The sequence below is a fragment of the Lagopus leucura genome, unplaced genomic scaffold (genome assembly GCF_019238085.1).
Source record: "Lagopus leucura isolate 7727_CA_CO unplaced genomic scaffold, USGS_WTPT01 Super-Scaffold_73, whole genome shotgun sequence".
Classification (NCBI taxonomy): domain Eukaryota; kingdom Metazoa; phylum Chordata; class Aves; order Galliformes; family Phasianidae; genus Lagopus; species Lagopus leucura.
Genome location: NW_024962252.1, coordinates 49,583,353 through 49,600,369, shown reverse-complemented (window position 1 = coordinate 49,600,369; position 17,017 = coordinate 49,583,353). Strand labels below are relative to the sequence as shown.

The following is a 17,017-nucleotide window of genomic DNA, read 5'->3' as shown; positions in this document are numbered from 1 at the left end:
AGGTGCTGTGCCTGCACAGGGGATGGCCCTGTCTCTAAAATCTCCTCAGATTTTGCATTTAAAATAAGGGATAAGTAAGCTTATGTAGTAAACTAGATAAGGAATAATAGATCCGAAAAGGAGCCTTCTGGTTTCTGGGTCTGCCCTGCAAAGCATAAAATGCAGTATCAAGCAGAAATGCTTCTATTGTGCTCTAATTTACACAAGGTCAAATTTTTAGGAAAAAGAAGAGGTGCTCACTCAAGTCCTGGTTCATAAAGGCCATGAGCACTAGCACACAAATCTAGACATTATCAGCGTGTTAACTTGCTACTTTTCTAATAAAAATATATTCTAATGGCCTAGCTCTCGATTGTTGGGAAGACAATTAATAATAGAGATCTTATGTTAAAAGTAAGTCTTACAGAAAATCCCCAGGACTTACTGAAAAGCATTTGCTTCATTCATAGAAGAAGAAAAGAATGCTGAGGTGAGTTTCCTTCTAATTCTATATCTACAAACAAACGTGCAGTGCTGGGAGTGGCTAGGCAAGTTCGTTAGGTGCTGATGGAAGATTTGTTTCACCTGCTCTGAGAACCGATGGGAGCAGCCTGTGAGTTTTTCCAGCTTCCTCTCTCCTTTCACAATGCAGGAGGTGTGGCCAGGGTACCCCCATGCATTTTGGCGTGGGGAAGATGAGGGCTGACCCAGTGTGAGGAGAAACTTCTGTGTTGTTTGGTGCATCTCAGAGGTGCTAAGATTTATAACTGTGAGCTGTTGTTTTGGAGTCTGGAGTCTTTGCAATCACATGGACTTCATTGGAAGCATCCTCCCCATAGCAGGCACCGGAGTGACACCAGGCTTGGGACAGAGCAAGCCTTTGTCTTCCTGTGACTGGATAGTGTTGGAACCTTTTACCTGAAACAAAAGGTACTGTATTCCGTTATATGTTATGCTAGCAGGGAGTAGAGAGAGCTTGGAAGACTTTATTTATTCCAGGTGATGTTTGGTGGGGCGTTGGGGATACTGTAACTCTTAAAATGATATGCACTAGATAAACATTGAGAAGAAAAATCAATTTAATGTAACCTTTTCTCTAGGGGTGTCAATATTTCTGCAGTCCTAATGTATTGATGTGTTTACTTAGCACGTATGTGAACCAGCTTTCCTAGACACCAATTATGGCTGTTTAAAAGAAGTGTGCAGACCCCTGGTATCTCTAGTCCATAAGCTGGAATTAAAGATATAGAATCAGAGTGTTCATAAGCTTTCTTATTCTTCTGTAATGTGATAGAGACACGAACTTGTTTCATGAGACCTCAAGCTATGTGTGTATGGATAATTAATGAAATGGTGATATATAACTTTCAAAGCAGGGAATCCCAGAACAAATCTCAGAAGTCTTAAAAGGAAAAAAAACATGTGACGAAATACACAGGCAAACTGTAACAACTCTGAAATTCTTCATGAGTATCAGTCTTATAGATAAAGAGTAAGAGAAATGATTAATTGTTTGAAGAGGAATGATGGGAAATTAGAAACAAGTACTCCTTAGAGATATCAAACCATTTTCTATTGGATTTTTTTTTCCTTTTTTTTTTTTTTCCCTTTAAAAAGAAAACAGGAGATTGGGAAAAGAAGAATGATTAGACTTCAAGTGGAATTAATTCCTAGGCTTAAGGAAAATCAGGGTTTAAAACCAAAGAATAAAAGCACTATAACAAAAGGAGTTTATACTCACATTACCAGAAAATCACAGAGACTTGCTGCCTTGTGGGTGGGTGTAAGCTGCAGCACTAGGGCTGCTAAGGGGAAAAGATACAGCACAGGGTAGTTCTCCTCAAGTTGACTTTCATGTCTAAAAGACAAATGTACATTCTGTCTGAATGAGCTTGAGGCCCTAGTGATTTAGGAGGGTACTGTCAGCTGTGTGTTTTCTAAACTGGAAGAAAACGACAAAGACAAATATTGCAGTGCTGAAGCACATACTGTATTTTTAGACACTCCTCTTAAATGATTTGGCATATTGTTGCCTACACAGGTAGTGAAGTGTGTTTGTAGAAATAAACTTGAATATTTCTTTTTAGCCTGTAGGAAAAACTGGTTTAATGCAATGTTCTTTATGATAAAACTGGTTTAATGCAATGTTCTTTATGATGAGAAACTCAAATTCCAGACTGTGAGTAGAACATGACGTCTGACATTTAGTGGCTTTGGGTCAGCCCATAGCATTTGTTTCCCTTTCTGTGTTGCTGTTTTTGTATCTGATATGAAAGTGAAATAAGCCAAATGAGAGGGGAGTGAAGAATGGGAAATAAGGGAGAGAAAAGCAAGTATGTGAGAGGTATATTTCTGGATGGGCATTTTCTCTAATTATTTTTGCGAAGTATGTTCTTTTGTATGTTCCTTAGATGGAGCAGGAATAGTATTTCTCCATTTTACACTCTCTGTGCTTGGACGCCTATTAGAGGAATTTAATTAGCAGTTGACTTAAAAACATGCATTTGGTTACGAACTACATTCATAAGAGTTCTTCTGCTACTAGAATGTATGTAGTTATTGCTACTGGAGTTGGTAATGGCAAAAGCGTGCCGTTGTGTGTCTTTATTCAGATGCTTTGAGGGCTTAGGAACCCAAGTAAAATCCTTGTCACTGTGGATTAAGCCATTGCTTTTATTATTGGGGCCGCTGTGGTGTTGTTGAACTATTACAAAGACACACTGACTTGATGTCGTGTCTTTCTTTTTCCTTTTTCTTCCACTTCATTGAAACCAGGACTGAATTACCAGTCAAAATATTTGTTGCAAGTAAGTATCTCTCCTCAGGGATAGAAGCACTGAAATGCTTCTTCTCCCTTTGCACACCAGTAGCAATGATTATGTTCTAGATTGAAGGTGGAAAGTGGTTATTTCAGAAGATTTAGCATTGACTGTCTTGTTTTGAGAGCACATCTCACCACCAGCAAGAACAGACGAGCTAGTCATGAGCTAGTTTTTAGCATAGCAATGAATAGGTGCCAGATGCTTGGTCTGTATGTAACCATGAATTGGTTTCATACTGAATACTTTTTGTGAGCTTCTACCATGCTTAGGCTATTCTATTAATATTAAACCGTTATATTATTGTAGGAGATGTGGGCTTTATTCTTTCAGTGCATATTTAATGGAATGACTTTGTATAAACTATTAGTGCTCTTTTCCTCTAAATGCATTTTGAGCACAAGGCTTTCATCTGCACATGGTGTGTGTGCATCTCAGCCCACAAAGCAGTGGGCAGTAAGGGACTCTGACAGCTCTCACGGAGAGGTCGAGCATAGAGATTGCCCTCTAAGCCTTTGAAAGTCTTTTTAGTAAGAGGGTGCCTCTACTATTCCACAGTTTCTTACAACTGCTTGTTTATATTTAGTAGGTACATAATCACATTGCTGGCTGTTTGCTTCAGTTTCTTAGTAAGACAACACCATGTTACCCTGCATATCCCAGTGAGCCCACAACTCAGAAGACCACGCATGTGTATTAGCAGGTTTTGATATTTTAATAAGTTCTAATCTTCATTGGACTTAAAACAAAACAAAAAATTATGTGCACCTTGCGGTTATATAGCACAGGCTTACAGTGATCTATGCATGTATGTGAAAATTCATGGTGTCTGGTGTTCAAAGAGTCATTCATTTTCTTATAAGACTTAGAAACAATGAACAGACCTTATTTTCACACAGCCTTATGATGTAGGAGCAGGGAAGGGCCCAGAGAAGATCTAAGCATTCCTGACCCCAACTAGCATCATTCACTGCTGATGATTGTTCAACTTCTTACTATGACCAGAGATGATGCTCTCAGTGCTTCGCTGCTCTTTTAGACTGTAGTTTGCTTTTAGAATTTTTTCTTATAGCTTTATCTTTCTGGCACAAGACTAAACTGCTGTAGGCATGAAGTATGAAGGATCATTTTGTTCTGTTTGCAGTTACTTTTTCTGTATTTGAAAGTTTAATACCTCAGTCATCTCATCCAATGCTGAAACACTGATGACTCTTTTTTAGATGATGTGCTGTAAGCCTTTCACTTTGAGATTAGCAGAGCATGAGTTCCTTTTGGACTATGAGCTATGTTTTCTACAGAGGACATGATCAAGCAGTAGCAATGACAGTGTCACTATGGTTACTGCTGGGCATGTCATGGGCTGATATGATCAGTGGCAGTTGCTACGCTATGGAGAGTAATTCATCAACTGGACCTTTGATTTGCAGTGGAGATTCAAGAATGAGATGCTGGGTAGGTTAAAACCCTCTAGGGACAGTTAACATGCAAGACCAGATAAAACAGTGTTGGAATGAGGTACAAGACACTAATTCTAGATGAAATTAAAAGTAGTCTATTAGAAAAAGGAACTGAAGTAATGGAGTATATATTATTGTTAATTTGGACACGAGCAATTATCTGTTCTTAATTTTTCTATAGTAATGCAAGCAAACAATTTTTCTGATGCAGGATTTGAGTTACCCAATAAATACTATGTGGGAGATGGTCACTCAGTGTTATTGGAGGGAGTAGCAATTCTTGGCTAGTTCTAGAACATCACTTTTGACCACTGGAAATATCACTCAAGAATTTGCCTGACTTGTAATGAAGATAACAGGAGAGCAGCTTAGAACGTTGAGCCCAGGGTAGCATTCAGGCACTAGAATGGCAAGGATAAGCTGCTGAAGAACAGTGTAAATGATATCGGAACATAGCAGATATTTTAAGGCAAAATATGTTACATTTGAAACAATGGAGGCTGAATTTTATCAGTCAACAAGAGCATCTGTCAATATGGTGAAAGTGCTGTTCAGTAAGAAGAAATTAAAGGTATGTCACTCTCTAAAAGCAAGGATTTGCAAACCCTCTTGAGAACCACATGCACCAACACATTTAAATGACATTTACTTCTCTCTAGTAGTTAAGTGACTGCAATGCTGTTTTGAAATACCAACCAGATTTTTTCCTTTGTGCATTTAATTTTTTTTTTTCTGTAACTCTTTAACACAAGGTACCTAAATTTCATGGTCACAGAATTTATTGTTCTAATCTGTACATTGGAAAATAAGTCAAGCCAGTAGCCTAGAACTTTGGGATTCTGTAGGCCTTGTCTTGTAGCAAACGCGTGGATTTGTGTGTGATGGGGCTGGAGTCTTCCTCATCCAGAATGATCTGGTCTTCTCTGGTTGCTCTCACTGTTCAGTAGTGTTGGAAGTCAGCCTTCAGGAAAGGTGCATGGTTGTACTTCTTGGGACAATTGGAAAACTTCCTTAGAGTTTAATTTATTTGCATTCCTGAGTGCTGTGATCGATTGTTCCAGAGCAGTGAAGAATGATGTGATGTTAAGACATGCTGACTAAATAAATCAACTTTTCAGGAACTCAATGAAAAACAAACACATAAAGTAAAAAAAGCCAAACTGGCATAGTTTCATGCTAAAAGCCCTTTTTGCAACTGGTAAATCTGTAGTATAATTTATCATAGAGTTATCTAGGCTGGAAAAGATCTTCAAGATCATCAAGTCCAGCCATCAGTGTTGTTACATTTCTTTGGGATTGCAGATGGGCAGATTCTCATCTGTCTGTAAATCTAATCCTCATACAACATACTCCATTCTCTCAGAGTTCCTCATTACCAGTCTAGAACTGAAGTTTAGCCTTGCTACAGGTGGAAGATACTCTTCACCTTGATCTAGAATATTCTAATTCCTTGTTCCTTCAAGTTTGCTGCTTCGCAGTTCATTGGTTTTTGCCTCATTAGGATTATTTGTGTTAATTTTAAAGGCCATAGCAGATCTGTATTTATGCCTTGAGGGGCAGCGTGCTTCAGCTAAGGTACTTCCGTAGGAAGCTTATTTGGTGCTGCTGGATGGCTGTGTGCTCTCTTCGTAAGGAGGCACTGGGTCTGGAGAGAGCTCAATGTGAGCCTCACCCAGGGCAGTCTTTGTTGTGGCCTCCTCGTAGGATGGAGGCAAGCACATGGAGAGAAACGTGGCATCCGGGAGGAGAGTGGAGTAATGAAAACTCTGCTCGCTGTTCCAAGGCAGCACAGAAAAGAAATTGGACATGTCGTGCTCAGGCAGGGCCTCAGGGAGGTCAATGCTGAAGATCTGCCCTTGTGGGATGGGGCGCTGGCAGCGGCGGTACAGGAAGAGCAGCAGGAATGCCAGGAAGAGCATCATGGTGGCAGGCAAAATGATGCACAGAAATGGCTCTATGTCGTCTTTGGTTGAACTTATCTGTTGTCTACTCTGTAATAAAAGCAAATAGGTAGTGTGTTGGATGCATGGAGACCTCTTAATCACAGAGGGAAAAAAACCCACGTTCTCCCAAGAACGACCTAGCAGTTTCATCCCCGAATTATTTTCTGTCTGCATTGGTGCCACTAACACAGCGTGTTTTGCAAGCTACTGGTTTGCCAAATCCTGCTAGCTGGTCTATGAAAACAAAACACTTTGACAACTAGAGGCAATATAAATGACAAAGTAGCTAAGAGAGCTGGGTTTCTAGAAAAATCATTTTTTGTGAGTGGGGAAAAATACTGACAGTATGGAACTGCGTGTATTTTTGTATGAGTTATTACTCTTGGGTTAGCTGGGACCTGTTTTCTTGTGAGAGGCTGGTTAAGCTTTTAACACTTGAGGCAACATTGAATTGCAGAGGAAAAGGGCCAGACATCCACTGGATAATGTCATTTCTGTTTGGAAATCTTGACTGTTAACTTTAAAGAACAAACATTATAACAGCTGCCCCTTCCATCAGGACTAACCACCAGCAATACCTGGACTATGGCTGCTTTATCCTTATGAGCCAGCCCCAGATAAAACTTGATTTGTTGGGACAGCCAGAACAGGGGCTCTTCCTTGAGCCTGTTCTGCCAGCTATCCCAGAACCATTTCCCTGTTTAGAAGTATGGACAAAAGCCCTCTGCACCAAGCTTTTGAGTTGTGTTGTAGAATGGCAGAAGTTTTAAGCTATGAGGTTGTTTTTTTTTTTTTTTTTTTGCAGTGACAAATGTTTTGGTTTTTTTTTATGTTGTATTTGCTTCACTTTTAAAATTGAATAGATCTTATTTCCAGTCTAAGTCTATCTAGCTCTAGCTTCTGATAACTGGATCTCATTCAGATTTAGTCTAGAGTTTATGAAAAGCATCTCTGCTCATTCTTCAAGAGCTGTGGTTGTTCTGGTAGCTACATAACCATGCTGTAACCTATATTCAACCATTTGTCTGCCATGCCTTTGTTACTTCTCCATTTCATAGTCATATTATTAAATTATTTGTATGTGGTAATGCTTAGGAAAAAGAACGTAAATCGTAAATTGGTTTTTACTTGTAGCAGCAAAACAGCAGATTTCTGCCTTTTGTTTTTCCCTCTGAGTTGTTGTGGGTCTGAGGCTAAGCCCTTTGAAGACATTTTAAATTACGTAAGAACTATCATGGATGAGCTATTAAGTTTTTTGTCAGCTGTCTTTTAACTACGGAAATGCATACTAAAGAATTATCTCATATTTACTGATCATTTCTTATTAATGAGCTTCTGGCAGTACAAGCTGTTGTCTTACCTCACTGTCAAGTGAGCTATAAAAAGTTCAAAGACAACACTTAGCTATTATTCTGAAGCAGACATTAGAATACTTAATAAATATGGGAGATTTGCTTTAAAAACTTTGCTGCTGGTTGTTTTTTCTTTACTTTACTTAGTTCTTAAAACACTGCACGCAAGAAGTGAGGAAAAAATTGTTTTAGTTTGTATACTGTGATTATTGAGATTCCCTGAGTCTGTAGTGCTAGCAGTACTTTCTTAAAGGATATTTGGAAGAGCTGGGGTAGCATTTTATGGGATAGCAATTTTTGCTATCGGTGAAGAGCACGTTTTTTGGGTTTGAGGTTTAATTTGTAGGGAGCAAGCTGTCGATCAGTTTCAAATACTTTTTAAAACATTTGTGAGTTGTGTGCTGTTGTGGTTGGCACCCTTACCTTCTGTCCTAAATAAGTGTTTGACACTTGAGACTAGTAAAAGGTATGTCGAGTCTCAGTTCCAGCCAAATGCATCACCACTATGAATGTATTTTTTTTCTTTCTTGGGTTGGATATGAAGTAAAAAATTCTTCTCAGAAGGAGGAATAATGTATAGGAACAGGCTGCCCAGGAAGGTGGTGGAGGCACCATCCCCAGGGTTTTTCAATAAATGTGGCACTGAGGGATGTGGTTGGTGGGCATGGTGGGGGTAGGCTGGTGGTTGGACTAGATGGTCTTAGAGGTCTTTTCCAACCTTTATGACTGTATGAATTGCAGTGGGGAAAAAAAAAGTGTGATTTTAAATAATGGCTGAGGACTGTTGTCATTTCATTCCTGTGCTGATGGAAGCACAGCCTGGTGTTACAGTTGCCTGGTTCTGCCTGGTCTGGGACACGGCCTCATAGGGTCTGAGACGTGTACAATACATAGAGTGGCAAGCAGATAAGAATGGTCTGAGGGGCTGGATTTGAATTTACAGATGCTCAGGGCCTTAAGCATAAACCGCAGTGAGTTACTGTCCATTGTGATACAGCCTCCTGATAAACATTTTTCAGTCTGGTTTTACATGGAGATATGGTTCAAGAAACTGTCTCTGCAGCTGATTAATAGCTTGCAGATATATCTAAACATAACTAAAGTACAGGGGGAAAAAACTAAGTGGTGTTGATCCCAGTACTTCTATTGCAACTTTGTGCCTGTTTCTGAGATGAGCAGCTATGGAGCTACAGAATAATGTTGCAGAGATCTTGACACAAATTCTTGGAAAAATTTATAGCCATAATACATAAAAAAACTGTAATAATACCAAAAACTGTAATAAAACTAAATGTTTTTTTTTCTGAAGTTCTAAAGCTAAAAATGAGACAGCGAGCCAATATGTATGGTGGAAAATAACTGCTGGAACTGGAAAACAAAATGCCCTAGAAATGAAGCTGCATCTTCAGTAATTAAAAATGCTCTGCCTGTGTTACCATTGGTAGCTACTGTAGATTTTGTAATTGACAATAGTAAGATTTGGACTTCCAGCATGAAATAAGCTACAAAAACACAAGGAAAATAGCCCTCATAATGAGAGGAAGGCAGGAAAGTCTGCAGCAGTAAAAGGGATTAATTTTCTAAAAAGACCTGTTTGGTTTTTTTTTTTCCTCTCTAGAACTGATTTTTAGTTGGGTGGTCTGGGCACTGTGGATTACTTCCTGCTCCATTAATTCTTTTTTTTTACTTTCACCTTTATGGGGAGTGAAGCAAAGGGTCAGTTTTCCAAAACATGGAGAACAGCACAGAAATAGCAAAGCCTTTCATTAGTAATCTGCTTGCTTACATTTTTTTTTTTTTTTACTGTGCTGAGCATGTACAGTTGCTGGCTTACAGATTATGTGAACCATAGGAATTAAGATGAGCTCTTACTCATGCCTGTTGGTAGAGGAATGAAATGGAGAGCACAGATGAGTTGTGTGGCGTTTCCATAATGAATTAAGTGAGGTTAGACCTGAACACACGTTTAGATGAAAAGAAACCTGCTACTTACTTTAAAAGAGAAAGACCTCATAAGGCAAAACACAAGTTTAAAGGAAGCTTTCTTATAAAGATAGAAAAAGGAAAGTTTATTTGACTTCCTTAAATTCCCATTGAAGTGGCTGGTGCTAAAATTCACTGTATTGCTAATGATTTGCTTGAGTTCTTAAAATGTTATTGAAATGATTTTTTTTTTTTTTTAAATAGAGCTTGTGTTCATACCAATGTTTTTGATAGGGTGCTTGAAATTGGATCAGGAAATAGGTACTTCTGAAATGTTTTCAGTGGATTTGGAACAAAGTCTGCTTTGAAGTCAATAACTGTGGCCCATGCCCAGGTGTTTTTCTATGTTTTCCCACCCTGCTGCTTAAAGCGGATTCGTTACTGCTTGTCAAAAGCCAAACTCTGACAAACACGAAAACATTTTGATGTGTTTTCGTATGCATCAACAGTGACACACAACTTTGAGGTGAGCCTAAATTTACACTGAAGTGTTAAATACTTGTTAGAATGTGATTGTGTTGATGATGTTTGTTTCCCACAGTCGGACAAAACCAGTTTCAAGGTGCAAAGTCATTGCAACTCATACGCCAGCAGTCCTACTGATGAGGTGGACTCTTAAAATCATAGAGTTGTTTTTAAAGCTGCTTTTCCTCCAGTTTTGACATCCTCACACACCTACAATTTTCTTTTACAGCAGTACACTTGATAGCTAAGTAGCATGGCCAGTGTGCTTACTAGTGCTGCTTGGCATAGGCGTTTACTAGGGGTATATGCGCACTTGAAATTAGTTTCCCCTCAGAGAAGCCATCTCCCTACACAAAAGCACACAGAAGCACAAGCAGGCAGGCTGTGTTTTCCACTCTGACAGCTACTCCCTCCCCTCCTCCCCACTCGCCTGCCTGTTATCCTCTCTCAGAAGTAATCAGCGTGCAGCTTAGAGAACAAGAGTTCATCGTCGCCTGATACTCACTCTTAACATCTGCAGAAAGGCTTCATGGGACCAGACCCAAAGCACAGACATGTATTTAAAAGAAAGGAAATCCAGGAGTAGAGCAATGAATTCTGCTTTAAAGAAACTTATTTAGCAGCTGCTCCAGCAAGATTTTTCTTCTAATGATTTTTCCTTCACCACAGATGCATTTAAAACCACAATAGAACATACATGCTTTTGCTCTATGTAATTGAGTATTACTGCTTTGATAGCTCAGTACACCCACACTGACTCTGTGCTATACACTGAGGCGCTGTACAAATGTATACACACATGCAAAGTCAAAGGAGGTGCCACAGATGCTGGCAGGTACAGACCTGGAGCTCTGTTTCCAGAAGTGGCCCACCTGGTTCAGTGTTCAGCCAGTCGTAGTTCCCCCTGTCAGCGTGTCCAAATTTCTTCCAGCTGCTGTCCAGGAGCTGCCTCATGCTTTCGTCCACCCGCTCTTCTGCCTTTGTGCCTCCAACTTCCTTCACTGCTTGCGGCTGCGTCCCCTCCTCTTAGCCTTGACCCCGCTGGGCTGCTCTCCACTAATGATCGTGTGGAAATTGTGTCCTGAGCAAAGGGAGAAAACAAATAGAAACCTCCGTGTCAGGAAGCCAAGCAGGCGGATCTCCTCTTCTCTCTTCACTTCCAAGTCAATCTCCGTGGATTTGCTTCAGTGGCCTACATTACCAGTAAAGCTGGCATCAGGTATCAGGGACCCGTGGCTGATAGTGCTCTGATTGGAGGGCTCCCCGCATTAGGATTATTAAAAAGGGAATTTGCATGTGAAGCTGAGACCACATGGTCCTGACTCCATGCAGATAAATAACCGCCTATATTTAGGGATCTAACAAATGCTTTTCCAACAAAATAATAATAAAAAGCTCCTATACTAAGAGTGAAAGTTCCCTGTTACGGAGTGCTAGAAGAACCAAAGATCTAGGCAGGTTTTTGTTCCCTGTGGCTCATGCCTACAGTAAACAGTGAAAGTATCTGATGCATAGAGAGACAAGGACGGAAGGCTAAATGCTATGCTGAATTATTTAGCAGCATGAGAATGCAAATGTTAATGGTAAATCCAGAGAGAGAAAGCTGCCAGGGCAGCTTTGGTCACTGTGAGCATATGAACACTTCCAGTAGTGAGTTGTCAGTGTATTTGACTCAGAGCTCGCTTACTAGCTTCTAGGGTGTGAGTTATTAAATAGAGGTTGTTTTGAGTGAGAAGCCTTTGCTGTGTTCTTCAAGCAAATAAAATGTCAGGGATGTATATTAACCTCTAATGGGAGCAATATTTCATCTGAGTGGTTCAGGGTTTAACTCTTACTGAGAAAGAAGTTAGTTGAATCATAAAATTGTCTGAGTTGGAATGGACCTTCGAAGTTCCTCTGGTCCAATGCCTCTGCAATAAACAGGGGCGCCTACAGCTAGATCAGGGTGCTCAGAGGCTCTCCAGCCTGACCTTGAGTCTCTCCAGGGATGGGGCATCCACCAGCTCCTTGGGCAACCTATTCCAGTGCTTCATTACTCTTATAGCTACGGTGTCTTTTTCTTTTTCCACTGAGCAGAGGGAGGCTGTGGGTAATACCCAATTCAACTGCAGTGTATCTTGTATAGCATCTCAAGGTCAGTCTGTTTAAGCAAATTTCTGTTCAGGTCTGATAATACAAAATCTGGGGGTCAAGATTCTTAAGTTGTATTGAGGTCACTGGTCCCAGAAAACTGTAGACCTTGTTCAGAGCAGTCGGGGCAGCCCAGGTGTGAACCACTGTGTCCTCTGAGCAGCTGGGTCCTGACTCAACAGGTCACACTGAAACAGCCAAATTCCTCTGCTTGGTGTCCCAGGACTCTGTGTGGAAGCAACAATGAAACTATCCATCCTAAACCACAGTGTTAAAATAAATTCCTTCGGGAGACTTGTGGTTTAAATCTGTCATCTCACGTGCAAGCATGAAATGCTCATATACCATCTTAATTAGGGTCTTAATACAACCCCTAAGATTATGAATGCTATTTTTAAAACGTTACTGTAAATTTGCTTTGGGACTGCCATGAATAATGAGGAGAAGAGAAAGATGATGTCTGCTTATGGTATCATTGCTCTGATAAATTTTAGCCAAAATAAGGTGTGCACTTCAAAGACTAACTGACCTAACTTAGCAAGTGCTGTGAATTCTTGGCCTCTGGAACATCTTCAAGAGTGATTTAACTTTGTAGAGCTGAGGCCAAGTGTAAATTTGAGGAAACATAGTCCTTTGTCGTGCAGGTAATAGGAATACACAATAATGTTTGTCTCTCTGGCTTTACAATCAATGGACCTGTTAGAAGGTTACAGAGAGCACGCACTCTGCTGCCAGGGTGTCTGCAGCTTGTAATACACTGCATCTGTATAGATCTGCCTGTGCAAAACTCAAGTGCTGCTACTCCATGTTGAAGCTGTGGTAACACATCAGACAGGTTTCTAGCAACTCTGTGGATCGCTTGAGACCTGTTTCTCATGGAGTTCATGCCCATGGCTTGGGCATGCTTCCCTGTGGAGATGCAGGGGAGGAGCATCCTCTAGTCCAAGCCTCTCAGCCAGGTGTCAGGCTTGATGCTTTTAGATGTGGAGGAGGAAGAATTTTGGAGCTCTTCAGACTTCAGCATGCATCAAACAGTCTTTTTTTTCCTTCTTCTTTTCTCCTGCCTTTGTTCTTGGAAGTAATTCATTGACTCATTTTGATCCTGTCAACCTGGAGAAAATAGTTAAGGTGGGATGGTAACACCTGAGTGATTTAAAGTTTTTTTTTTTTTTTTTTTACAGACTTATATAAGGATGTTGATAGTTATCAGTCAGTGTTGCTAATACTACTTCTAATGTTCAAGAAGGGAGAGACTTTCTTAGGAAGCCAGTGCAGAAAATGGGCACATTCCCAATTCTCAGAATGAAGATCTGGTAATAAATAATTCCTATTTCTGATGTGCTGAGACATTAGAGACAAGGGGTGTAACTCTATGCTGTATTGCCTCTGATATTAATAGGGAGCAGAATATCCATTGTGCCCTAAATCACAAAATGGCTTGGGTTGGAGCAGATCTTAAAGCCCACCCAGTCCCAACCCCCTGCTGTGGGCAGGGCTGCCACCCACCAAATTAGGGTTCCCAGATCCCTCTCCAACCTGGCCTTGAACACTTCCAGGTGTGGGATGGCCACAATCTCCCTGGGCAGCCTGTGCCTCACCACCCTCTGAATAAATAATTTCTTCCTAGTATCTACCCCAGATCTCCTCTTTTAGTTTAAACCCATACCCTTTGTCTTGTCACTGTCAGATTGTGTAAAATACTGGTCTCCCTCCTGCTTCTAATCTCCATTCAAGTACTGGGAGATCACAGTGAAGTCACAGAATCACTCTGGTTAGAAAAGACCTTAAAGATCATAGAGTCCAACCACAACCTAACCATACTACCCTGATAACCTTCTGCTCAATCATGTCCCTGAGCACCACATCCAAATGGTTTTTAAGCACATTCAGGGATGGTGACTCAACCACCTCCCTGGGGAGTTATTCCAGTGTTTAACAACCCTTTCTGTAAAGATGTTTTTTCTGATATCCAACCTGAACTTACCCTGGTGCAACTTAAGGCTATTTCCCCTTGTCCTGTTGCCAGTGAGAAGAGACCAGCTCTGCTCTCTCTGCAATCACCTTTCAGATATTGGAAGAAAGCAATAAGGTCTCCCCTCAGCCTCCTTTTCCCCCAGACTGAACAGCCCCAGTTCCTTCAGTCTCTCTTCATAGGGCATATTCTCCAAGCCCTTCGCAAGCCTTGTTGCCCTTCTTTGGACCTGCTCCAGCACCTCAATGTCCTTTCTGTACTGAGGTGCCCAAAACTGAACACAGTACTTGAGGTGAGGCTTCACCAATGCTGAGAACAGGGGCAGGATCTCCTGGGAGTCTTCTCTGGGTTGAACAAGCCCAACTACTTCAGCCTGTCTTCCTAGGAGAGGTGCTCCAGCTCTCTGATCACCTTTATGGCCCTCCTCTGTACCTGCTCCAACAGCTCTGCATCCTTTCTATACTGGGGGCCTCAGGCCTGGGTGCAGTACACCACATGGGGTCTCATGAGGGCAGGGCAAAGGGGAGATGATTACCTCCCTCTCCCTGCTGGCCACCTCTCTTCTGTTGCAGCCCAGGTTACTGTTGGCCTTCCAGCAAGTACATGCTGCTGGCTCATGTTCAGTAGTAGATGGGCTTTGGGGTCTGTGAAGGTACTGTTACTCGCTTTTCCTTAACCCCCTTTTATGACTGGTTGAGTGGCTTTCTTGAAGCTGCAGATCCCATCTGTGTGGGACTGAGTTAGACAAGTGTTCGACTTTGTGCCCTGTCAAGGAAAGGCTTTCCTTCAGGGAGAAAGAGAAAATGATTCCAATCCACGGACTTCTGAATCCACGTGAAACTTTCTGAATTGAAGTGTGCATTATTTATTGGGGCATCAGATGAAAGGCTTTTGGCAATTTTGCGTTGTTTTCATTTAGGTGAACTGGAACAGTGCTTTGCTTGAAATAACACACATTTAGTTTCAAGTAGCGCGCAATAACACAGTAGCTCTGCAGTAACACATGTACTGTTTCAATTTGGAGTTTGCACCCTGAAAATGAATCTGCTCTGGGCCTGAAGGTTCCTACTTACAGCTTATGGGGAAAGTGCACAGTCCCCTGCAGCCTGTAAGATAAAGTTTGCTATAGAAATGAAATATGTGAAGAACATCTTATATATAGGAAAATGGCAAATCTAAAGACACAGCAAAAGCTTTATTTTTTTCAAGTGCAGTTGTTGGTTGGGCTTGTGGGCAAAGCTGCAGTCAGGCCATAAATCAGGGATGTGACCTTTGTTGCACAAAGGCGGGTGCAATAGCCTTAAATGCACAAAGCTTTACAAACAGGGCTGGTGGCATACTGACCTCAAAGTTACCTAAAGGGACAGGGGAAAAAAAAACAAAAAAAAAACCCCAAAAAACCCAAAAAAACCCAACTGAGAACGAAAAGGGAAAATTTTCCTCACCAGTCAACTGGGAGGAGAGAAGAGGGAGTCTTAGAGAGGTGTCCTTCCTGGGTGTCCCCTCAAGTGCAGGAGGCACCTCACAGCATAATGTGTATTTTGTATGATTGATGTCTGAATGTTCTGAGGGAAATAATTACAAGTTAAAAATAATTGGGAAGTCTGGGAAGGTGCTGAGAACCATTGTTCAGTGTGGATAGCCTTGTATGTAAATGGGTGGCTTTTGAGATGTATAGTGATGAAGGCTTGGGTCCAAGATAATGTGGAAGATAGATTCTACCTGGGGCAGTGGTGTGCTGAGTCAGCTGCTTAAGCAGGTATGTAGCTTGTACTGCAAAATGGAAATCTCATCCTTTGTCCAGGTCTGAATCTCTCAAGGTATCAGGGTGTGTTATGGAAGAGGAATCAGGCATCTGCTGGGGGAAAGAGGATTACTGGGCCTGCAAAGGTGAGCTCTTACAATGGGCTTGGGCTGTACAGGCACAACTGAACCTGACTGGTTAGAGGCATTGTGTATTGCTGTTACAACTCAGTTTTTTGCTTCATTTGGCTCCAAACATTACTTTTCACCTATGGAGGATGATGCCTCCGTGAAAGGGATACTTGCCCATTCAATGCAGTTCATTAATCAGGGTTCATACTCAAGCAGACGATGTGAAAAATAGACAGAAATGACACAGTGTAGCACTTGGTGTGACCCATCATCCTCTTTCTCTGTCTTACTTCAGCAGTCAGTGCTCTGTAGTCTGTGAGCACAGCAGGGAAGGAAGATAAGGAGGTGCTACCAGAGATCCCCACCTAATGGTGGTCATCCTTCTTGTCCTACGCTCAGCACAGCTCTGCCTAAAACATCCTGTGGCAGGCTGTTATGCTGCATTTCCTTTTCATTGTTCTCACTGCTTTTGTTCCCATGAAATACTAAAGGAGATTTGGGTAAGGGGGAATGGTTTTAAGCTGAGATGGGAGGTTTAGGTTAGACATTAGGAGGAAGTTTTTCACCCTGAGGGTGGTGACGCACTGGAACAGGTTGCCCAAGGAGGTTTTGGATGCCCCATCCCTGGAGGCATTCAAGGCCAGGCTTGACGTCGCTCTGGGCAGCCTGGTCTGGTGGTTGGTGACCCTGCCTACAGCAGGGGGGTTGAAACTACATGATCTTTGAGGTCCTTTCCAGCCCAGGCCGTTCTCTGATTCTATGATTTGATTGGAAGTTTGCAAGAAAAAAGCATATTAGTAAACTAGATTTTAACTTTTTTTTTCTTCTTTTCCCTGTGATTGGCTTTGCAAACTAATAATCTTTACTCTCCTGGGCTTGGGGCTGGTCACAAGAGCCTGCATTGAGATCTTCAATTATTTAGTGTCCTTTTAAAAGGGAAGGAATTATGTGAGAGGGAGATATAAGATCTGCTCTGATGAACACCCCTGCAGCTGGGACTTGGAAAGAATGTCAGGGCACACAAACTTCCTCCTTGCTTTTA

At 41.4% G+C, this 17,017-nt stretch overlaps 1 protein-coding gene across 1 annotated transcript; it reads right to left on the bottom strand.

Annotated features, from left to right (window-relative positions):
* Nucleotides 1-5,406: 5,406 nt before the first annotated feature.
* SMIM28 (small integral membrane protein 28) lies at nucleotides 5,407-10,996 on the bottom strand. The gene is made up of 2 exons (XM_042894558.1): nucleotides 10,842-10,996; nucleotides 5,407-6,246 (listed from the first exon to the last, which is right to left on the bottom strand). Exons 1-2 carry the CDS (start codon nucleotides 10,950-10,952, stop codon nucleotides 5,848-5,850), a joined length of 510 nt encoding a protein of 169 aa, XP_042750492.1. The 5' UTR covers nucleotides 10,953-10,996; the 3' UTR covers nucleotides 5,407-5,847.
* Between the last annotated feature and the right edge of the window lie 6,021 nt (nucleotides 10,997-17,017).